General features: G+C 52.0%; 7 protein-coding genes across 7 annotated transcripts; 3 read left to right on the forward strand and 4 right to left on the reverse strand.

Moving 5' to 3' along the window:
* The first annotated feature begins 1,556 nt into the window (after positions 1-1,556).
* On the forward strand, positions 1,557-4,394 carry PHACADRAFT_252324 (uncharacterized protein). The gene is made up of 11 exons (XM_007393455.1): positions 1,557-1,795; positions 1,848-1,924; positions 1,983-2,237; positions 2,294-2,455; positions 2,507-2,757; positions 2,816-2,987; positions 3,043-3,386; positions 3,441-3,570; positions 3,627-3,887; positions 3,945-4,048; positions 4,105-4,394. The coding sequence occupies exons 1-11, from the start codon at positions 1,758-1,760 to the stop codon at positions 4,264-4,266; spliced, it is 1,956 nt and encodes a 651-aa protein (XP_007393517.1). The 5' UTR covers positions 1,557-1,757; the 3' UTR covers positions 4,267-4,394.
* Positions 4,395-6,891: 2,497 nt separating this feature from the next.
* Positions 6,892-10,048, reverse strand: PHACADRAFT_139885 (uncharacterized protein). The gene is made up of 8 exons (XM_007393456.1): positions 9,911-10,048; positions 9,840-9,866; positions 9,502-9,787; positions 8,982-9,446; positions 8,771-8,926; positions 8,598-8,723; positions 8,460-8,543; positions 6,892-8,399 (listed from the first exon to the last, which is right to left on the reverse strand). Exons 1-8 carry the CDS (start codon positions 9,970-9,972, stop codon positions 8,304-8,306), a joined length of 1,302 nt encoding a protein of 433 aa, XP_007393518.1. The 5' UTR covers positions 9,973-10,048; the 3' UTR covers positions 6,892-8,303.
* A 239-nt stretch (positions 10,049-10,287) lies between these two features.
* On the reverse strand, positions 10,288-12,812 carry PHACADRAFT_116910 (uncharacterized protein). The gene is made up of 8 exons (XM_007393457.1): positions 12,489-12,812; positions 12,368-12,430; positions 11,969-12,316; positions 11,679-11,919; positions 11,547-11,625; positions 11,365-11,491; positions 11,117-11,309; positions 10,288-11,068 (listed from the first exon to the last, which is right to left on the reverse strand). The coding sequence occupies exons 1-8, from the start codon at positions 12,681-12,683 to the stop codon at positions 10,878-10,880; spliced, it is 1,437 nt and encodes a 478-aa protein (XP_007393519.1). The 5' UTR covers positions 12,684-12,812; the 3' UTR covers positions 10,288-10,877.
* A 70-nt stretch (positions 12,813-12,882) lies between these two features.
* Positions 12,883-13,421, forward strand: PHACADRAFT_207031 (uncharacterized protein; the record flags this gene model as incomplete). The annotated part of the gene is made up of 2 exons (XM_007393458.1): positions 12,883-13,337; positions 13,395-13,421. The coding sequence occupies exons 1-2, from the start codon at positions 13,122-13,124 to the stop codon at positions 13,419-13,421; spliced, it is 243 nt and encodes an 80-aa protein (XP_007393520.1). The 5' UTR covers positions 12,883-13,121.
* Positions 13,422-15,654: 2,233 nt separating this feature from the next.
* PHACADRAFT_252328 (uncharacterized protein) lies at positions 15,655-16,125 on the forward strand (the record flags this gene model as incomplete). Its single annotated transcript, XM_007393459.1, has 1 exon — positions 15,655-16,125. A coding segment is annotated over exon 1 (206 nt), but the record flags the coding sequence as incomplete, so codon positions are not given.
* Positions 16,126-16,904: 779 nt separating this feature from the next.
* PHACADRAFT_182566 (uncharacterized protein) lies at positions 16,905-18,021 on the reverse strand (the record flags this gene model as incomplete). Its single annotated transcript, XM_007393460.1, has 5 exons — positions 16,905-17,081; positions 17,135-17,517; positions 17,595-17,715; positions 17,761-17,796; positions 17,902-18,021. 5 exons carry the CDS (start codon positions 18,019-18,021, stop codon positions 16,905-16,907), a joined length of 837 nt encoding a protein of 278 aa, XP_007393522.1.
* Positions 18,022-19,691: 1,670 nt separating this feature from the next.
* PHACADRAFT_89044 (uncharacterized protein) lies at positions 19,692-22,064 on the reverse strand (the record flags this gene model as incomplete). Its single annotated transcript, XM_007393461.1, has 8 exons — positions 19,692-20,159; positions 20,217-20,430; positions 20,484-20,585; positions 20,637-20,911; positions 20,969-21,094; positions 21,153-21,280; positions 21,344-21,869; positions 21,921-22,064. The coding sequence occupies 8 exons, from the start codon at positions 22,062-22,064 to the stop codon at positions 19,692-19,694; spliced, it is 1,983 nt and encodes a 660-aa protein (XP_007393523.1).
* Between the last annotated feature and the right edge of the window lie 185 nt (positions 22,065-22,249).

Here is a 22,249-nt window from a genome sequence, read left to right on the forward strand (position 1 = left end):
CCCGTGGCTGCGGCACCCGGCGGACAATCGGCTCAGCTGCCGGTTGCCGAGTCGCCGGGCCGCCGGATACCGGGAGGAAAAATATGGCATTTTCTTACTTATTTTTTCAGGCTGTTTTCGCATATTTTTTGCGACCAAAAAGTTCCAAATTTCTCTCGTGATTGGGCGACGGATGTTAGTGGTCGATCGGGACGATCCCGGCGTCTTATTCCCCCACGGGGTGGGCGCCTCTGAGCGTCCGCTCGTACGCGCGTTCCTCGCCTCGACCACCACGACCAGCACGGAAGGCTCCAGCTTTATCTTCACCCCGATTCCTGGACGGTACATTGGCTCGCACACGTTGGAACACGCCTTGAACGTTCGACAAGACCCTTGATAACGCCTCTGTGAACGACGTGAAGACCCGGGTCTTTTGCTTGACATCCGCTCTCCCGTAAACGACGTCGAAGACTTGCTTCAGCCTGCTCTGCGCGCAGTCGTGGCGTCTTCTGTGAGAGCCAGCTTCCAACAATGTCGCTTCTAGATTGTCTCGCTGCCGCTTCGCATCCCACACACTTCCTTTTTGTGCACTGTTTTCGCAACGTTGCGCTTGGCGATGGAGCCAGCCTTGACGTGAGTTTCCGTGTCACGTCTCGAGAAAGCTATTCTGTCGTCCTCTATGGACTCTCACGATCCTTCCGTTGATCGTCACTTTGCTTCCGTGAGGCGAGCAAGCTGGCAGTGATCTATGGCGACCACATATATCGCTCGGGCCCATGGCTGGAAGACAAGACGCAAGAGAGCGGGAGGCTCGTCATTAACCCTCTCTAACCAATGCACAATTGGCGTCTGGTGTCCATTCATGGGCTGAGGGTATCTCCTCGGACGCAGTTCCTGGAGCCATCCGTGCGCTTCGTGCATATCATCGGCCATCCGACACTGTTCGCGAAGCCGTACAGCAGTGAGAACTCTGTTCTGATCCAGTGGGCTGGAGCTTGTTCAGATGTCCAATGAAACCGATCGTAAGCTATGCAGACCGAATGAGTCTCGCGTGGCATGGGAGTGATTGAAACAAACCAATTCATTCTACGCGGACTCGTGAGTGCCATAGCCAGTTTGAACGTTCAGAGCGTGGCAGATGACCTTGGTGCACAGCGAGACGGCCCCTATCGCCCTTGCCGCATGATTGGCTACAGGGTCGCATGTACCTCCGAGCGCTCTTGAGCCGCTCAAGAGCTTCTCGGTGACGTTCGGTCACTTCTCGTCCACACAAAGGCTCAGATACACCTCGGCAGTACCCCACACCCTTGGCCGAGTACTGGTCAGTGACTATGAATAAGTTGTACTCAGCTGACCTCAATGAAACATACCTAGCTTGGTTGTGCAGAGGGGTGGATGCTCCGTGCACACGAGACGGTTTCATATACTTAGGACGCAGCTGTGGAGCCCGTTTGGTCGCGCTCTCTGACCCATTCCCATGGACAAGGGTCAGCTGCGTACCAACCCTATCTTTTCATCAACACTTGCCAATTATGGCCCAACGATCCACTCTACCAGTGTTTCCTCGCTCCGGCCAGCTGACATTCAGTTTCACGCTATCTCTATCCCAAACGTATCCAGGGAAGCCGAGCTATCCGGGACGGTCTTGTACTGTTTATCCGCCGGACTGGACAGATGCAGTATAAATACCGTTCGCAGCCCTGGCGTACTTCCCCAAGCATACCGCGAGGTCTATTGCTTTTTCTCAACACTTGCCTCTCTTCGCATCTATTACTATCATGGGTCATCCCGAAGAGGTCGATGTCGTCGTATGCGGGTACGTCATATCCTTACCTCTGCTGTTTTCATATCGCTGACTCTGTTTGCAGTGGTGGTCCCGCAGGATGCGTTGTGGCGGGCAGGCTCGCATTCGCTGACCCTACTCTCAAGGTCATGCTCATCGAAGGTAACGCCTTGGTCATTGTCGCGTACGTTCATGGGGTGTTAACGTTATTGCCGGCCAGGTGGTGCGAACAACCGCGACGACCCTTGGGTGTACCGCCCCGGTATCTATGTTCGCAACATGCAGAGAAACGGCATCAACGACAAGGCAACGTTCTACACCGACAGCATGGCTTCCTCACACCTCCGGGGTCGTTGCAGCATTGTTCCCTGCGCGAACATCCTCGGTGGCGGTTCCAGTATCAACTTCCAGATGTATACCCGTGCCTCGGCGTCGGACTGGGACGACTTTAAGACCGAGGGGTGGACTGCCAAGGGTATGTATGTTCTCGCAGCCATCCTTCGAGATATTTTGTTGACGTGCGCTTTCTAGATCTCCTGCCGCTCATGAAGAGGCTCGAGAACTACCAGAAGCCATGCAATAACGACACCCACGGCTACGACGGCCCGATTGCCATCTCGAACGGTGGGCAAGTTATGCCAGTCGCCCAGGACTTCTTGAGGGCCTCCCATGCTATTGGTGTGCCATACAGCGGTGAGCATGATACTCTCCGCGCATACTTGGCTACATGCTGATTTCCTGCAGATGATATCCAGGATCTCAAGACAGCCCATGCTGCTGAGATCTGGGCCAAGTACATCAACCGTCACACTGGTCGCCGCAGCGACGCCGCTACTGCGTACGTTCACTCCGTCATGGATGTCCAGGACAACCTCTTCCTCCGTTGCAACGCTCGCGTCAACCGCGTCCTCTTCGACGACAATAACAAAGCCGTCGGCGTTGCCTACGTTCCCTCCCGCAACCGCACCCATGGCGGTCAGCTCCAGGAGACCATTGTAAGCATCAGGCACTTCGCTGCCCCCGAGCACTGCTCACCATAGTTGTACGCTATAGGTCAAGGCGCGCAAGATGGTTGTCCTCAGCTCTGGTACTCTGGGTACACCTCAGATCCTTGAGCGCTCCGGTGTCGGCAGCGGCGAGCTCCTTCGTCAACTCGGCATCAAGGTCGTCAGCGACCTCCCGGGCGTCGGCGAAGAGTACCAGGACCACTACACTACTCTTTCTAGTAGATATCTCCTTCCCTTAATTTCACGCTTCGGTTATACTGATATCTTTCGTAGTTTACCGTGTCTCCAACGAGACCATCACTACCGACGACTTCCTCCGTGGCGTGGAAGAAGTGCAGCGTGAGATATTCCAGGAGTGGGAGGTCTCACCAGAGAAGGCCCGCCTTTCGTCCAACGCTATCGATGCTGGCTTCAAGATTCGTCCGACCGAAGAGGAGTTGAAGAGCATGGGCCCGGAGTTCAACGAGCTTTGGGACCGCTACTTCAAAGACAAGCCCGACAAGCCCGTCATGTTCGGCTCCATCGTTGGCGGTGCCTACGCCGACCACACCCTGCTGCCACCTGGCAAGTACATAACCATGTTCCAGTACCTCGAGTACCCGGCGTCTCGTGGGAAGGTCGGTCGTCTCAACTTCTGCCACGTAGATGATTTGCTCACGAAGCTTCTGTAGATCCACATCAAGTCGTCGAACCCGTACACCGAACCCTTCTTCGACTCGGGCTTCATGAACAACAAGGCCGACTTCGCTCCCATCCGCTGGAGCTACAAGAAGACCCGTGAGGTCGCGCGCCGTATGGATGGTAAGCGATGTCTCTTCTGACGATCACACATCGTTTCTCACGTGCTGTGCTCATAGCCTTCCGTGGCGAGCTTATATCGCACCACCCGCACTTCCACCCAGCTTCGCCCGCAGCGTGCAGGGACATCGACATCGAGACCGCGAAGCAGATTTTGCCCAATGGCCTCACCGTTGGCATCCACATGGGCTCGTGGCACCAGGCTACTGAGCCGTTCAACGCCAATAAAGTACACGAGGACATCCAATACACCTCTAAGGACGACGAGGCCATCGACGACTGGGTCGCTGACCATGTGGAGACCACCTGGCACTCGCTCGGTGAGTGTCTCTTGTGACTTTCATGTGAAGGCACTCCCTAACAGGGCGCGCACACAGGTACCTGCGCCATGAAGCCCCGCGAGCAGGGCGGCGTCCTCGACAAGCGCCTTAACGTCTTTGGCACTGAGAACCTCAAGTGTGTCGACCTCTCCATCTGCCCCGTGAGTGCCTTATTTTTTCTGCGTACGCTTGCGGCCGCTCATCGTACTGTTTTCAGGACAACCTTGGCACCAACACCTACTCGTCTGCCCTCCTCGTCGGTGAGAAGGGCGCCGCCCTCATCGCTGAGGAGCTCGGCATCAAGATCAAGACGCCGCATGCGCCTGTTCCGCACGCGCCCGTCCCGGCTGGCCGCCCTGCCACCCAGCTCGCCCGGTGAAGTCGCTCCTGATGTCAGGTACATGGTGGTGTCGGAACAAGGTTAAGCTCATCGCTTGGAATTATTATGATGTTGTACCATTAGCAAGGCTTGTAACATTATCACTCGGAATCACAATGTACATTCTAGCATGCATCTGGCGTGTGCGCTGTGAAGGTCCGAGTCTGCATGGGTTGATTGGAGCGAAAATGCCGTCATGAGCGAGGGCATGTCATGCGTAGTTCATACCTTGGGAATAGGTGCAACTAAGGAACACATTGGCCAGTGGGGAGACACTTTGAACGTTTATAGAGCGCGATCAGCGACAATCCCGTTTATTGAAACCTGGGGTGGCCTTGCAAGGAGTCTGTATTTCTCCAGATCTCAGGGTCTCTATATGTTTATCAGTGCATAGCCCAAGACAAAGCCCGTGAACAGATCCAGCGAACATATCGTCAGACAATAAACTCACGAAGGTGGTGACTCGGCTGGGATGTTACAGCATTGCATAAATCCCTAAATGAGCGCGTAGTTAGCCTCGTTTTTTGACGCCATGGTTTGCTCAGGATCCCCGCAGTTCAAGTTACGGTCTAGTAGCGCCAGCGTGCCGTCTTCGTTATCTGAGGTCGAGAACAGGGTGTTCAGGTATCCTATCACAACTTCATCGCCTGCATGCAGCTGTCACCGGTCAGATATCACTTTTAATTCGCCCCAGCTTAACCACCCCACTTTTGAGTCAATTGCAAGCAGCTGAGGAGAGCTGAAGGTGGTGGTGACTCGACTCAAATCGGGTAGACCTACGGGCCACGGGGATGCGGAGAGCTGTAGGCCCTAGAGGATGTACAAGGCTATACTGTTTCTGTAGAAGACCTCATTTATAGAGATGTACCAATGAAATAGATATGCGCCTCGACGGATACATGCCCCGAAGGCCAGCCTCGAGTGATAAGACGCCCGGCGACTGGCATAGAGATTTATCCGAAATTTCCCCGAGCATTTAATCACTCCCGTCATAACGACCTCGCTCAGGAATGTCTTAGTGGAATGGCTGGAATTGTGCAAGAAAACCTCTGGTAGGATATTGGAAACACCACTGTGCGACATTTGGATTGAAACTACAGACGATAGACACGGAGGAGCAAGCGCCACAATCGCTGGTGCCACTGTAACTTCACCTTGACCCTTGGCTATGTGCGGTCTGCAGATAATACCGTACGTAAAGGCTGTATATCAGCTGACTTCGTAGAAAAGCTGAGTCAGGAATACCGTGCTCAGAATCTTTCGAAGCTGTCATTGCCTCACGTCCGATGACTTGATGCCTTCCGAACATTCAAGTTCAGAGCGTTCAACAATGAGATGCATTTCATGCTTCCGCCTATGAGAAGCATCACAAAAACTCACTAAGCAGATATAAACTGTTCCCATGTGGTAAAGGAGGGAATTAGCTCGACCTGCTGTATTGTATGCAACGACCCTGGGATGCTCAGACCGTGGCTCGCTGATATGCTCCGGCGCGGCTTGGCTAACTATGGCATGGGCACGAATGGCGTATAAAAACACTGCAACTCGCAGTAAAAATCCTATCAACATCCTGTTAGACAAAAGCCAGGTAGAAATCTGTATTTTCGGTATACAACCATTCGAAGAGGAAGCATTGTGGCACGCGCATTTATATTGCTCGGCCGCACCGTGTTGAGCGGCTTAACATATTCAGGTTTCTGGGTGTTTCTGGCAGCCTGATACTGTGCTTTGATCGGCCTTAAACCGAAGAAAGCTTCCATCGACTGAGCGATGGACAGATGGAGAAGATAATGCGCAGCTCTCATTACGGTGTCCTGAAGTCATGCTGCCGCATGTTGCTGGCACCTGCGCGGCATCTGACCTCCGAGAGCGTTTGCTTACAAAGTCTTAGAGGGCTTACCGTGTCGTCATCCATCCTCGGGCCTGATCTGTCCTCTGTACAGCATATAAGGAACCGGTGGGCACAATCGTTTCGCAACCCTCTTTCTCAGACCGAATGAGCTTGAGGACCTCTTCGCTACTAGGTACTCTCAACGCCTATAAATCCTCGCTAGCATAAGAAGACTGACCATTTTCACGGCCCTTCCGTCTGCGGACGACCATCCCATGTAGGATCACAAGCCGTTGCAGGCGGGCACTCATCGAGATCGTACTAATGGTATGTCGTTCCTGGCTCTTGGGAGTCGGTGTATATCTCGATGTCTGCTTGGGCGAACTTGATACATGGTAGAGGTCACTAGTTGTCGGCATACATGACAAGACGATAGTCGCACTAGCCATACACTCACGGCTCTTTCATATTCTTGTGCCGATGATGAGATAGTATAATTGTCCTCGTCATCGTCCAGCCTCAAATACGATCGTTACCGGACCACTGCGAGATATCTCCCGTAGTGGTTCGGTAACGATTTAGTATCTACTTGCATCATGATGTTACGGTCCCTGGTGGATATACAACATCTACAAATTTTCTAGCACTCCAGTACTTGCGCATGCATATTGACTGTTAGCACATACTCATGATCAGTACCCCAAGAAATACCAGTTATCATTCCCTCGCATGCGACCAACGAACGTCGAAAGGAAGTGTTGATATACTAGGAGACGCTAGCAACTTGAAAGACTCGCAGATCGAGGATGTCATGATGTCGGATGAATCGCGGGGCAACTATGTGGGTCCTTGTGGATGCTCACTGCCTCGGCTATTCAAGTGCGTATCGGTGCGGCTTTCTTCTCTTCTCTATCCTCTACGCTCGACGACCACCTTTCTTCAAGCCTTCACCGGGCTATCAGTCGTACTATCACTGCACCGTTATTGCCTTCGCAATGTCTCCCACCTCTACTGAAACCGTCGATCTCTGCCTTGCTTGTTCCTCATCTCTACCTCCTCGCCGGTCCTCTGCGAGCAAATCCTGTAGCCCGGACATCTTCGTGACCCAATGTTGCGGCAGACCGATATGTCCCGCATGCATATCTAAGAGTCCCCGCCTCGCTAGATACAATCCGTGCCTTCGCTGCCCCGGCGGGGTCGGTGTTGTGAATGCCCGCTCCCGCGCCGGCTCTGCACAAGTGGCGGCCAAACCGCAGAACATTGACGGAGGGCTTCACGACGACGAAGTATACGCTATTGGGGATGATGATGAGGACGAGGACGAGGAAGGCGAGCTCGGGGCTGTTCCAGGGGAAACCTTTCCGTCGACACCCCCTACTCCACCTCCCGTTTACACGGAACTCGACGAAGCAGCACCTCAAGATGCGGATACACAAGAGAGCGGTCTTGAGTGCGTCCGAAAGTCTGACAAAGAAAACGAAGACACAACAGAAGCGTCGGGCTCTGCTCCTTCGGTATATTACATACAGTCCAAGGATACGCTAGTCGGGATTGCCCTGAGGTTTGGTGTTGACGTGAGTGGTGCACCCTACTCTGTCATCGTATCGCCCTTACGTCTCACGCTAGGGTCGCCTCTTATGCCGTCTAAATAACTTGCCTCCAAGCACTCTGCGCATAACCCCTCATTTGCTCCACACACGCACGGTGCTTCAGCTGCCGCCATCTGCTCGTACGTTAGCACCCTCTACACCTCCGAGCGATCAAATAGACCCAGACTACGAGACCCGCAGAGCTCGAGAGAGGGCAGAGAAGCGCTTTCAGACCGTCATGAAAGAGACAGACTGGCGAATAGCAAAGGCTTACGTCACCCTTGCTGAAGATGGAGATCCGTCTTCGCTTAGTAAGGAAGACACGCGCAAGAAGGCGCAGCAGGATACTTCTGTAGAGGGGCGTGCCATGGACCAGTACTTAGATGACAATGAATGGGAGGCGCAGCAGCGGAGGGAAAGTCGAAGAGTGCACATACCTCCCTTCCCTTATAACCCTCAGTCGAATACGGGGAAGGGCAAGTCCTCTGAAGCGTCCTTCTCGCGGTGGCGATGGCGATGAGAGATCGCTGCGCCAAACGGAGTATCGTAGTCCATATCGCTTTCATTGGCTCTTATCTTCGTACATTATGTCCACATCCATCTTACAATCTTGGAGTTTAAGTAGCACTGCCAAAAATTTGGTATCTCCTGCAGATGCTAGGTCCAATCTCGTCATATTGGGCCTTGGTGTGGCAGGAAGAATAAAACTCGGGCTGACGATGATGTCCCATCAGGCTGCTATTGAATGCAAGACTGAAGATGAGACAACTTACCAGAGAAGCGAGTAGTGATCCACCAAACCAGACGGCGTATCGCTGGCGCTTGTGCGAGATGACTTCAACCTCGACACCTGAAGACTGTAAAGCGCGGGTGAGAAGTCGACCGACGCAGCCACAAGAAACGCGACTTACCCTAGCTTGCCTGCCGCTAGTAAGGGCGGCAGCCTCTAGTCGGCCGTCAACAATTTGCTTCAGGTCGCGCTTCAAGCGTTGACCGAAATGCTGGAACATGGTAGAACCTCCTGAAAGCACGATGTTCTGGGCCGGGGTTGAGTAAGAGCGCGGAAGCCATAATACACACGCACCTTATAGAGACCACGTCGGACGTCGATTGGTGACTGTTGGATGACACTGTCAACAATCTCGGGAAGTGGTGTCAAGAAGTCAGACGAGTTGATCTCAGGGTTGAAGAAGATCTCGGGCGCGAGGAAACGTTCGTAGCCGACATCCACGGAGTATGTCTGTGTGCGATGCCGATTGGTATGACAAGTGAAGGAAACGTACGGTGATACCCACCTTCTTTGTGACGCTGTATTCATCTTCGTAGCGCTCGAAAAACTTGTACGGCTCGGCATCGTACTTCCGGAATTCCTTGACAATGTCCTGGCATACGTAGCTGTAGTTCTCTTTCACTTTGGACGCGACTTTTAAGTGCTCCTCGGGCGGGACATTGGCCATCTCTCCACGCTCTCGCATAAGGTTGAGCACAAATTGCGTGATGTCGCGACCGGCGATGGGTATGTGCTTGATGGCACTGCCGATAACATAGCCTTCTGCACAGGGGATGACGTGGGTGACACCATCTCCAGAGTCAATAACAGTTCCAGTAAGTGTACGGTCGGAGACACGGTTAGATGTCCAGGACGCGGCCAAAGCGAGGACGGCTTGGACGGCGATGTAGAGACCCTTGATATTGAAAGACTCGAAGAAGATCTCCGCGGTCTGTTCTCGGTTTTCCGGAGGGTTGAGAGGGGGCTCAGTCTGTGCAAGGCGATGTACTTAGTGATATGCCAATCCAAAGACAATAGCGACGCACCAGGAGGAAATAGTGATCTTCCGGCTCAGCCCTCAAGTACTTGAAGATCGTTTGCTCCCAGTACCGCTCCATGTGGTCCCAGTTTTCAATCTGGCCATGTCTAATCGGGTAGTTGATGCCGTATCCTGGGGTCTTTGCGTTCGCAAGTGCCTCATCGCCGATAAAGAAATCAAGGTCTTCGACTCCTCTCTTCGATGCTAGGTTCCCTGGTTTCGAAGGCACGGGCGGGCCCCCGCGAGTCGTCTGAGTAGCAGGACCGCGGGTAGCGATAGCAGTAGGGAATACACTTTGTGTCGATCAGTCGTGCGCTCACGCCGGAGGGGAACAGCTGCACTCACAAGGATGGGTCGGAGTTACCAGCAAACCTGCCGCTTGCATAAGCGCGACGCGTAGCACAGAGCGGACACACACATACCCGACTTTCGAGAACCCTGTTCCATTGTCGCAGATGATGGGGGCGAGGAGCGACATGGTGCGAGTGTAGCAGCTCGCTCGTTGTGGCTTGCTGTAGCTGGCTGCAAGATGCTGCGAGATGCTGCGACGCCCAAAGAGACGCCAGCGGTGGTATGTGACGCTGTTTGGCAAGAGCCTCTGAACACGGACAAATACAGGCGCCTGCCGATTTTGTGTCGTGCGCAATTTAGTCAGGTTCACCTCAGTCACCATGAACTCTCAGAACGGTCCGGGCAGCTACGGCTCAGGAGCAGGAAACTTTGGCGCGCCGAGGCAGGACATGGAGTATCTCTGTGCGGGTGTGTCTCATTCCAACTTCGCGGCTCTGCTCTGGCTTAACCCGTGCTCGCAGATTGTGGTGCTAAAAACGAAATCAAGTCGCGAGAGCCCATTCGCTGCAGAGAGTGCGGACACCGTATAATGTATAAGAAGAGAACAAGGCGAAGTGCGTAACCGCTATGTGCCCTCGAAATTTGCTCTCATCTCCTTGCAGTGGTCCAGTTCGAGGCTCGGTGACACCGCTTGCAAATTAAACATCTTGCCCCGCTGCATCATGCTTATGCCATCCTCGAAAGTATTATTGTACGGACAGGGACGTTCTAGTGCGCAATATTAACCATCTGAGTCCCTTTAAAGATTTCACATACTCAAGTCGCAGGCTTGGTGCGCTGCAAGCAATTCACCATTGCGGGAGAATGTCATGGCTACTCTTCGGTCCTCCGATTGTACACAAGCAGCAGCTCATTGCGATTTGAAGCATTCGCTAGATTATCTCGGAGAGCTCGTTGCTCAAACAGCACTATTATCGTTACTAAATACACGGGACGAGTCATCTGCGTCTATAGGCTTTGGCTCGCACTCAGACTCTCGTCCGTAGTCCTTATTCGATCCATTGCCTAACGACGCGAATCATCAGTGTTCAGTCAACTCTGCGGTACATGTAATGTTACCTGTTGCAGTAGGTCGGCAGGAATTGACGGTAACGTCTCTTCAGGCTCGTTGTTCCACGGCAGGATTTCATATCGTGTCGGCGGATTCTGCATTGCGGGACACACATCGGATGGAAGATGATCACCGTGCATCTCGTTAAATTGCTCTCTTCGCTGTCTTTCCTCTAAAGCAGGCCAGTCAGCGTTTCAATAACGATGTTGCGCAGTCATACCATCGGTTAAAGCTTCCAGCTGCAACGTCATACTCTGGACGATCTTCGCTGCGGCTTCTGCATACTCTCGTCGACGCGCCAACTCTACGACCAGCTTGCAGTACGAGTATTGATACATAGTGTAACGAGCATGAAGGTCATCAATTACGCCGAGGTTAGTGTGCAGCAGCGCTAGATGGTCAACAAACTCGTTCTACCAGAGCTCCGTGAACGTGAGAACATAAGAGCAAGGTGATACATGTTCGCACCTCTGCCGCCTGCTGGCGCTCCAGCATTTCGGCCATGATATCCCCAAGATCATCTAAGTCGTCTAGGGCCGCTCTGTGAGAGCCAAGCTGTTCTTCTGCAATGCGTTTCGCGGAGAGCAACTGTTCGCTGTGAATATGGCTGTGTTAGCCAGGCTACAAAGTACAACTACACGGCGCCGTACTGAGAAGCACTTATAGCAGCGCCGCTCTTCTCGAGGTCCTTGATGATGTTCGGGAGCTCTTCCGTATCACGTTTAATCTCTTGGAGCGCGTTAGCTATGGGCAATGCTGGGCAGTGAAAGGTATGAACGTACCTTGTATATCCGCCTCGCTAAAGACCTCACCAGCTTCACTTTCGTGCAAAGCCTGCACCATCTGATCGTAATGTCGAGTCAGGCTAGAGAGGTGATTGGCCATATCCATAGAAATTGTCTCCTGAGACGAGAAAATATCATCCATAGGGGGTATGATGATTTCCGAGGGTAACGAGGACCGAACGGCGGTTATCGTACCGTTGAGTGATTCGGGATAGTCTGACGTCTTTGCCAGAATGTCCTGTAGATTTTGGTTAATCACAACTAGATGCGTAGGTACAAGAACATACATCTAATACACTCCGTTCAGACTCGATGTTCTCCAGCAAGTCTTCTATAGACCGTTCGTCCACGAAGTCACGCAATGTCTTCCACCTCGTTCGGTCAGATTCACGCTGCCTGCCCTTCGAGTTGCGCATGCTGTGGCATAGCACGTCGCGCAAGGTCTCAGTGGGACTTTGCCCGGGTTTGAAATACGCCTTTGTCTGTTCTGTCTCGTCTTCGGAAGCGTTCTGGCTGCCGAAGAGCGACGACACGGGAGAGGTAGAATGGAAGTCCGGTGGAACGACTTGCGAGCCGAGCGAGTCCAGAATAGCATCAAGGGCACCCGTATGTTGTTTCCTAATATCGTCCCACTCCTATGGCAGCCATGTGTACAGAGCAGGCACGGGGGTGACTCAACTACATACCTTGGCCTGGGTCTCAAGCTGCACACGTTTCTGCTCGATAATCTTGGCCACACCAGCGGCAAGCTGCGATGCGCCACACCTGGTCAGTCTTCGCATCCAATGCACAGCTTGAGGAGCGCACCTTCAGCTGTTCCAAGACCGCGTCGGTCATCCAACGCACTTTCGCATCGAGCGCGAGCACATCTACTGCAATCTGTGCAGATTGCATGGACACCGTACGCGCGTTGGCGCATAGCTGCTCGCCCTGTTGCAACGCCTTCTTCGACTGCAGGACAAGCGAAACAAGGTGCGGTTCTTCGTGACGTGCATCTGCCATGTTCCTAGTGCAGGAAAGTGGGAAACGTATTCACAATCCACTAAGAAGGCGTCGACGAGCAGGCCAGCGGGGTACAGGTTCCAGCGAGCTTCAGGAAAGGTGCTTCGGAGCACGATGCATATGGGCGAAGGCGGCAGGCTTTGAGCGTCTACGCTTTCCTGGACTCACTCCGTAAGCGCCAGGAGTGGTGGGGCTTTGGCTTCAGATCGCTCTTTGACATGTTCCTCTTCTCCTAGTTCTCCGGCCACCAGCAACATCCCACATTTGAACAAGATGAGAGCGCCTTCCTGTTTGGCGACCTATCGCAGTGGCTCTCGCGCTGTTACTCGAAGTGCGAGGCTCCCCTTGAGAGTTGGCTACATGCAAGCCATCCGGAACGTACGTGGAGTTTCGAGCTTAGCAGAGACTCGATGTGCCTCCTGAATAGCTACGCCTCAGATGTCGAACAAAAGCAACACGCCTAGTTCTGCTGTCCAAGTTCCCTACCCGGAGCGCGTAGCTCCCACCGCACTAATCCAGCAACACCTCAAGAAGCCCCTCAGTGTTGCGGAGCGTGATGCGATGATAATAAGTGCCTGGAAAGACCATGAAGGTAGCCTTTCGAACGCAGAGTTTGAGGACGGTCTATTGGAGCACGGTCTTCGGCGTGGCGTGGTGAGTGGGAAATGATATGTCTCGCTCGCATTCCTCGCTTACTAGTGCATTGCCCAGAAAGCGAACATTTTCCGCGTCATCTAGCATCAAGTACCCCTGTATCATCATATGTACCTCTAGGTAATACAACGTCGATTTTCTCTTCCTCCTCTTCTACCGTCTCTGCGCTTTGACATGAGCATGACGAGCGTGTCCTGGGTCTCCATCGCGTCTTAACAGTCACTTCTCTCTCTATATCGCGTTTCATCCCGACAGGACTGTGGTGAAGCACTTTATCTCCCCAGAAAGACAGACAAGATACGGTTTACGACAGATCAAGATGGACTTCAGACTTCCATGGTCGTAGGGGACATATGCTGTACGATGAACTGCCGTGGTGTCGCCACGCATATACCCCCGGCAGCGAAATGATGGTAGGCTTTTCTCACTTCAGCCAAGTATGACGTCTCTTAAATCCAGCGGGCAGGTGTAGCAAATTGGACATTCGCGCGAGTGCCGTTGACACGCTATTCCGCTTTACGTACAGGTCAAGCTTACCTGTCTCGCGAATCCCCCGTACGGAAGGTTGCTACCACATCATCAACGATTAGTTGCATCTTCAAGCAACCAACGATCGTGGCCAGCGAGTAATGGTGACCGATGTTCAGTATATGGCTGCACGATGACCTGCTGGTGAATACCTGGTACATTCATCTCTCTGTGTGGGCAGGCGTTGCAAAGTTATATTCTATGCTGTTTGTCTCGGGAAATGCGCTAACAGAATTGACACAATCCCGCTGTTCCTCACCAACGAGGGACTTCGAGAAAGCTCTTGACGCCTAGGTTGGCGAATATTCAAAGGGTAGGAAGAGTACTAGCTGACGAGTATCCAGACTCTGACAAGGACTGGTAATATAACACTCTGAACATGAACCGCGACACGGTGCCTCTTTGCGCCAACTGCGCGCAATAATCGCGTAGAGTCACAGATGTGACAGGCCGTGCATCTCATTAGTGTGCCATTTCAGCGCCAACTCCTAAACCTTTCCTTCCTCCCTCAGCCGTCGCCATATTACAATGGCGTCTGATTCTTTGTTCCTGTCTTTGCTAATGTCCGAAGATGCTTATGCAGACTACAAGCGACGTCTGGGAGATGCCCCTAGCTTCCGATCTGGCGGACGTGACTCTCCCAAAATTAGGGTCACTGGATACAATATAGAAGCCATAGAAGCCATCGTCGCTGCTAACAACGATGAGAGTGACTCTATCGAGGTCGAATGGGATGCTGTCGACAGTGTGGTATGATATCGCTGCAATGCTTGCTATGTTCTACTTTCGCTCATGTTGAACTTGCAGAAGTGGATCATGCAGCGCGTCGCTGACAAGCTTCGTATTCCTCTATACCGTTGGGTAAGCTTCACATCCTGATGGCTTCAAGTGACATTGAATCACCTTCGTATGAAGGTTCTGGCCGGAAGGGGACATGTCCTCAGCCCCGGCCTAATCGTAGCAGGCCACGAGCTTTTTAATTCAAGCGCCTCCTCGAGTGGCACTGTCGGTAAGGACTTATCCTCCTTCTCTTGCCCTAAAATTTATGCACATTGTCATATACGCAGAGCTAGTACTAGTTCCCATAGAAGCAGTAGGCCAGTACGAGGAGGAAAACCCTCCCCCGGAACCTGAGAAGTACGCTTGGCGGCATCTTGAACCTGGCCAAACGGAGTCAGCAGACTTCATGGAGAAGGCGAAAGCTGCGTACCACCTTATAGATCCTGCAGCAGCTCCTGAGTGGGGGATGTACCTTACTCAACGAGCAGCTGCCGAGTCTTCTCTAGAGGAGCTGCTGGATCCATACAACGTCGACGAGATCGAGCGTCTTGTGACGCAGATCAAGAATAGCGTCGAAGACATCGTCGGAGAATTTGACCTCGAGGAGACTGAGCAACTTGCAATCGCAGACTGTGTGGTTCCCCTGGGTATTGACACGGAGGACGCCGGCGATATTGCTGTAAGTGCTCTTGCACGACATAATTCATTAATTCTCAATGCTTGGTAGCCTCGGTCAGCAACAGTGTTCACGCGCATCTACTCGCCAGATCGTCCAGCGGCAGTAGATGTCTAGTTCACCTATTGGCACCGTACTCGCTGGGAATCGGTGGAGTTCAGCTGCTCGGTGCTTTTTCGTGTCGCAAATCCCCTTGCCGAAGCCGAGCTCTCATCCACGTCGGACCCTCTGGAATACGACAGTCGCATTGCGCGTGGCTGGACCCGCATGTTTAGGATGGCGCTTGACAGTAATCCACCTGGGCGCCGCTGGTATCCCAAGCCTCTGCGTGAGTGGGGCATGCGCGTATCGCATGTCAACAGAATACATGCCGCGCTCTTCGGACAGCAAGGACGACTGGCAACTGCAGTGGAGAAGATTGACACTGTACGCTTCATGCTCGCTAGCGTTGGTGTCATGTTTGACGTTGCGCGTGAGGAAGAAGACAACGACAAGCAGAACACAGATGGAGGCAGAAGCATTACATGGGAGTGCTTCGAAGATGAGTGGATTGGTTTGAACGTTCGTGACGCATGCGGTGTGCCGCTGGACAGGGACGCGGACTGGGGGCCGCCTGCCGATGAAGATCCTCATGATGGAGATGAATACGGAGACTCGGAGGATGAAGAGTTCGACGAGTTTGGCGAAGATGGTTGCCGGCACCAGTAAGTCAACTCGGATCAGTGGCTATCGGTCTGGTATACATTCTACTTTCGTATTGCCGAACTCTCGTAGTCTGTTGCTATCGATATGGCTCCGTGACGTGAATTCTGTAGACAACAGGAAACTGTTGTACTGTACTTTTACGACCGTAGCGGATGTCACATGTCACAGGGCCCTCGTTATTTCGCCTCTGTCACATGTCACAGAGGGGTCCATCCGGTTGCGACACTCGAGATTTGTCACGAAGAAGAAGTCGCATCTTTTCAGGCCTGCGGCACTCTGTAATACTGTAGAATGTATTATCATATCAATAATGCCACCCAGATAAAATACTGTAGCCGTGCTCGGTCGTCCATTAGCCGGCGGATGTCACAGGTCACCATGGACCCATCCGTTCATCCGGTTGTGCGCCTGTGTCACAGTCACAAGGCCATCCGCTATGGTCATAAAAGTGCAGTACCTTAGTAAAGTGGCACTACATACTTGCACAATGGCATGCTACATAGCAATATCTGATGTCCAAACTCCACCACTTCTGATGTCAATGTCTTACTCAGAAGTGAGGCAGACTCACAGAGACACCGGAAACCCCATACTGCCACAAAACACTGATTAGTGCCTGGCCGGTCCAACTCAAGCTCAGCAAAGTGCTATGCTATCTGACTGGCAATGATTTGATAGTATGAGATGTGAAGAATGTCACTATAATGTGAGCAATAAGTGGTCTTGAACTAACAGGCTAATAGGACATCAAAAATGCAAACAAAGCAAGTCTGCTCTCCACAACCCCCATCCTTTGAACTATACACCTCAGCTGTCTAGAAGCCTTCTCTATTAGGTCTATTCTCATTGTGCTCTCCATGACCCCTTGCTCTCATTCTCTATTTTGGGCTGGAAAACTGGCCAGAGGAGTCAAGCAATCCAAACATCTTCTCAGTGTTGAAGTGGTACTTGAAGGCTTCAAACCCGGCAAATGGAGAGATTGGCTTTTGATGAAATATAGATTTGGCTGTTAGAGGCTTGGTGCCTGCAGATAAACCTTCTTCAGGCTGTGAAAGCTGTGAAAACAGTGTTAATGTACACATAGGAATATGTAAAGTTTAAAGTGTACCTGCAAGCTCCTGGCAGGAATTGGCAACATCACCATCTGATTGAGACATGGCATGTCAGACTGTTCTAGTAGCCTTTTTGTGACAGCAACTGAATTAAGGTCTGCAAACTGAATATCTGTTTCAATATTATAGCCAGAGTTCTGATGTGGTAGTGAAAGCAAAGGAGCCAGCTCTTTCTGCGCTCTCACTTGATGAGAGGTTATAGCTATGCTGGATCCACATTGAGGCAAACTCATGTCTGGCAATGCAGGTAAGGTTGCAGGTGTGGGAGATATAGGCCTGTTTGTTGACTGCATTGCTTCTGCATGGACTAGAACACCTTGACCATGTGCAACCTGCAGATGCATAAGCATATCTTTTTGCATGCTCTGCATTCTGCATCCTACATAGCATATATTAGCCTATGAGTGCAACTGTAGCTTGCTGGTAGATTAAATAGTAATTTTAGTTTGAACATACCTACAACAGGGCAGCAAAGATTTAAGGCAGCCAAATGGTATTCATACAGATGTGTGTACAGCTGCTCTTTGTTTTGTATATTGGTAGTCTGGCATTGAGGCCAAAAGCATGTAATGAAAATCTGATCAAGTTAAAATTAGGAATATAAATTAATAGCTTATATTACCTGCTGTGTCACAGCATTGCAGTGATTGCTTGTATGCTAGTGTTATAAAGACAGTGTTAGCAAACCAATACTATGTGTAGCAGATGGAAAAGGAAAGAATCTCATAAGAGAAAAAAATGCGCACAAAACATGCACACTCACTTTTGCCAAAGTGTGCCAGCAGTTCAGTTTCATATTACACTTTGGCCACATGCAAAGATGCTGCTGAAGAGTTTTTTGAGCAATCTCAAAAGCATGCTGGATAGTAGTGAATGTTGACATGTGTGAGGTGGTTGGCATGAGATCTCCGACTACAAGTCAGCAAGCAAATCTTAAAAAGGCAGGAAGTGCTGCCATCAAAGACCCCAGATACTTATTGCCCTTATTTAAATTGTTCGGTATGGTTAACACTTTAAACAGTGTGGGCAAGATCTGCTAAAATAGCATAGACTAATAATACAGATACACTAATTTGAGATAGTGTGCACCATGACTTGCTACCAAGATTTCCAGCAAAGCACCAAATGAATCAATTAAAAGTTGTAGACAAAGTGAGCAGTGTGTAAACCTGCCCTGATGTGGGGTGGTAAATTATTCAAACTATTCAACAAAGCAGAAACAAGCTTTGTTCATCTGAGACTTGTACTTAGTATATAGGAGATCTAGAAAAAGAGACACACAACAGAGAACTGTTGAAGTGCATAGGCTCCACTCTCCGTGTGCCAGACTTCAGCGCTGTAAGGTGGCTGGGGTCTGCATTCCTAGTATGGATACTAATAGAGTACTTCATGTATATAAGACTTTCAGTGCCCACTAGGCCTATCAGACCTCTCTCTACTTGCGGTCCCCACTTGCTAGCACTCAGAACCAACCTACAGGTGAGTACACTACACACATCCCCTATGGTGATCTCAATGCTTGAGCACAAAGCTCACGTCAGGTTATAAGCCCCGCAATGAGGTTGCAGCACCTTTAGCGGCAGTAGCAACCTGCTTGCAAGTGCTCACCTGTACCCTGTCACTGCCACTGTGTACAACAGCTGCGCTATGCACACCATCAGCACCAGGCATGTTAGATATGGGCTGAGGAGCTCCATTGAGCTCCTTCCTGGTGAAGCCTTGACAGTACACTTACTGATCAATGTGCTCCCTACAGACAACATGTCCAATGCACTCTTCACAGCTGTCCCTGTCCTCGATGGATCCAACTGGGTCCTGTTTGAGAATGTGATGACTTCGTGCCTCATGAGCCAAGGCCAGGCCAGGCAGCTCACTTTGGTAGCGCCTGCTATTCCTGCCGCAACGGCAGGTAACACGGCCACTGTTGAAAAGGCGATTGAGAAGCAGGAGGCATGACTCGAAAGAGATGAGAAGGCTATTGGTAACATTAACCTTCACCTCTCAAAGCCCATCCTGCAGAATGTGTCTGACCAGATGACGGCGAAGGGTCTTTGGGAAGAGTTGCAGGCCATGTACTCAATGACGATGTTAGGCACTGCCTTCATCGAATTCAAGGGCCTCCTTGATCCCATGATCCCATGATGAGGACCCGGTGACCCCTCGGTCTCAGTCACAGCCAGACTGACTTGTGACTAGTCACTGACCGGCACAACGCTGACTGGGTGTGCATGCGCAGTAAGGGAACGGGTGCTCGACGGGCGCTTGCGCGAACGGAGGTGCACGGGGCCCCGAAGCGTGCGATGACGATGGCGGTCGCTTGAGGTGCAGCAACTTTTACGCATAGCGTGCAGATATGCAATGGAGTTTCGATACTTGTTCGAGAGTGCGAAAAGCGGTGGATAAGGAGGTAATGAGGCCGAGGCACAGAATCGAACCCCGCGAAGATACCGCGGGCGCGACGCGCGACGCGCAAAGGGCGCCTTGGGAACAGAGCTTCCTGCTCACGACTCACCCTTCACTCATGTTATGCAGAGATACAGCTAGAGACCTAATTTATACATGTACGTGTTTTAGCTGTTGTGAAGTCTGAAGGGTATCTGTGCATGCAAGCCATCTTGAGCATGAGCTATAAATGGACAAGGGGTCAGGCGGGGTTGGAGTAGTTGTAACAGAGAACACACCATTGAATCCATCACATACGCGCACTCTTGCAATAGTTGGGTCGTGATCACTTGCTCGCTCGCCTAAGGACGCTGCCCAAGTGTTGACATGGATGTGCTCAACTTCAGCGCCCTTGCGTGCGACACCGGCGGAAATGAAGACCTGATCGATCTCCTGCATGTGCTGTTCATACACATACGTGTATCGCTCAACAGGTTCGACTCCCGCGACCTCGTTAATGTTGTAAAGCACTCCGTCGAAAGCGCTGAACACAGAGCGAGTTTCTGCAAACTCGTTCATGTCGCCGGCAGCGACAATGCTGGCGTTGGCGTCGAGCGCAAGGATCGAATTGACAAAGTTCTGTCAGTGAAACGTTAACATATTCCTGAATGGCATATACATGTGCAGGATGCGTACCGCAGTAACGTTCACCTGGAGTGCACGGCGATCGCTATGACCGTTGACCGGCGGTCGCGCATCACCGTGCGCAGAGGACGAGTCACGCTTCGAGCTAAAATGCACGTTGATGGTGTAGAAGCGATCACCCGCTACGGTTTGCCAGGCAGCGGCAAGAGATTTGCGCGTCTCCTCCCATGCCAGGCTCGATGGCTCAATGCGACCTGGGTTCAGACTGGGAGTAGCGGTTGGGTTTCAGTGACCCCCGCGGGGATGATATGCGCTTACCTCAGGGACAGGCGACCGCTGGAATCTTTGATCACCTGAGTCGAGGTCGTTGCGTTGCCGATGGGTGATCCCGGCACGAGCGCGACCTTCTCGGGGCGCCATCTGCTTTGAGTCAGATTTATATTGGCGGGAGTAGATAAGTTGAACACTCACAAGTATGCGACGCGAATATTACTCCCGGGCTTGCCACCATCCATATTATCCACTGGTGGTATATTGACGAACTCGTACTTAACACCCTCGCTAGCGTGCGCGATAGCCTTCACGAGAGCGGTCAGGGTCTTGTTCGCACTGACAACGCCGTTGTCCGCCGCACCAGAGTCGTCAGAGATCTCCTGAACAAACATGATGTCGGGGGAGTGCAAGTAATTCGCGATATGGTCCGCTATCTTGGGGATATGGTGAGAGCGAGGAGTCATGTTCTCTACCTGTCCAAGTCATCAGCGGTGAGATAAAACATGAGATCTACAAGAAAGAGAACGCACGTTGTAGTCACCAATCGTGAGTTGACAAGGGTCGTCGCTCAAGCTAATTGGTGCAGGCTGAGGCTCGTCGTCCGGCACAGAGACTACTTCCGGCGCAGTGAGGGGCAGTATGGAGTAGAAGCCGAACTTCAAAAAGCAGCTGTGTCGGACAACCAACCGCATTGAACTGAGGCAGAAGTCATACCTGATATGCCAATACACCGGTAATACTAGATAGGTTCATGCCTACCATCGTTCGTGGATTCTTTGTGCCGTCGATGGATTTGCCGATGAGGATTGCCTCAGAATGTGCCACGGGCTTTCCGTCTGAGCCTGCGAGATGTAGCATATAGTCAGGGAAGATGGTGATGGTGCGCTGCAGGAGTGAGTGCTCACCGAGCATAAGGCTCAAACCACCTCGCGCGTTCTTGCCAGAGACAGGCCAGCCACCGTGCACCCAAAACGAGCCATACATATCTGGGAAGTTCAGCGCCGTGGGGTCCTCAATGGTGACGAGCCGTCCTTCAAGGGACTCCCAGAAGTCAAGTCCATAGTCCTCAGGTTCTAACGTCCTGTTCTCCGCCTCAAGCAGTGTGACATTGTTCGGCACGGATAACCAGCCATCTATGCCCATATCAAATGCAGACAGAGGAGCGATAGGAGGGATGCGGTCCTTGCCTAGGACGACGGGTTCGATGGCGTGCCCAGACGAAAGAACGTGTATATTCGTTGGACGCTCCAACTCTGTCAAAAGGAGATCGTTTGGTCGGTATCGTGCTCTATACTCTGCTACGCGTCCAGAAACGGAGATGAGGTCACCAGGGTTGACAGAGCGGCCGATATTCACGCCGTACACGCGCAAGCCGTTGGAGACTCGCGGGTCGTCTGAGGGCTCGCCAACAATCCAGAGGCCATACTTGTCCTATACACGACATGAGTATTGAGGGGAGCAGGAACGATAGGGGATGCACACCTTGGCTACCACGACCCCTCTAACATCATCAACGAACTGGCCAACTAGTGGAGACTGGTACGAGGAGCCTTGGATCTCTCCAATGCTTACAGCACATGCGGCCGCTGTCCACAGTGAGAGCACGAATGAAATGTTCGAACGCATATGAGAGCAGCGCTAAATGAGGCGTTGTAGAGACGAGTGTACGCTTTAGCTCGGAGCGACGACGTCGCGGGACAAAGAGCTGGCCGCGCGGGACATCCTGAATTGACAATATTGACATGCGGGATGCGCGCAAGCGCCAGGAGGTAACCGTACGTCGTTGGGCGTCAACATCATAGCCCCCTTGC

Source organism: Phanerochaete carnosa, assembly GCF_000300595.1.
Source record: "Phanerochaete carnosa HHB-10118-sp unplaced genomic scaffold PHACAscaffold_3, whole genome shotgun sequence".
Taxonomy (NCBI): Eukaryota; Fungi; Basidiomycota; class Agaricomycetes; order Polyporales; family Phanerochaetaceae; genus Phanerochaete; species Phanerochaete carnosa.

Coding starts and splice junctions, on each gene's coding strand:
- PHACADRAFT_252324 (XM_007393455.1), top strand. CDS start 1,758: ATGGGTCATCCCGAAGAGGTCGATGTCGTCGTATGCGG. Junction 1,796..1,847: donor GTCGATGTCGTCGTATGCGG/GTACGTCATATC, acceptor CTCTGTTTGCAG/TGGTGGTCCCGCAGGATGCG. Junction 3,888..3,944: donor GACCACCTGGCACTCGCTCG/GTGAGTGTCTCT, acceptor GCGCGCACACAG/GTACCTGCGCCATGAAGCCC.
- PHACADRAFT_139885 (XM_007393456.1), bottom strand. CDS start 9,972: ATGTCGCTCCTCGCCCCCATCATCTGCGACAATGGAACAGGGTTCTCG. Junction 8,724..8,770: donor TCCGACGTGGTCTCTATAAG/GTGCGTGTGTAT, acceptor ACCCCGGCCCAG/AACATCGTGCTTTCAGGAGG. Junction 8,400..8,459: donor GATCACTACTCGCTTCTCTG/GTAAGTTGTCTC, acceptor CATCATCGTCAG/CCCGAGTTTTATTCTTCCTG.
- PHACADRAFT_116910 (XM_007393457.1), bottom strand. CDS start 12,683: ATGGCAGATGCACGTCACGAAGAACCGCACCTTGTTTCGCTTGTCCTG. Junction 11,920..11,968: donor CTGAACGGAGTGTATTAGAT/GTATGTTCTTGT, acceptor CAAAATCTACAG/GACATTCTGGCAAAGACGTC. Junction 11,626..11,678: donor TAGCGAGGCGGATATACAAG/GTACGTTCATAC, acceptor ACGCGCTCCAAG/AGATTAAACGTGATACGGAA.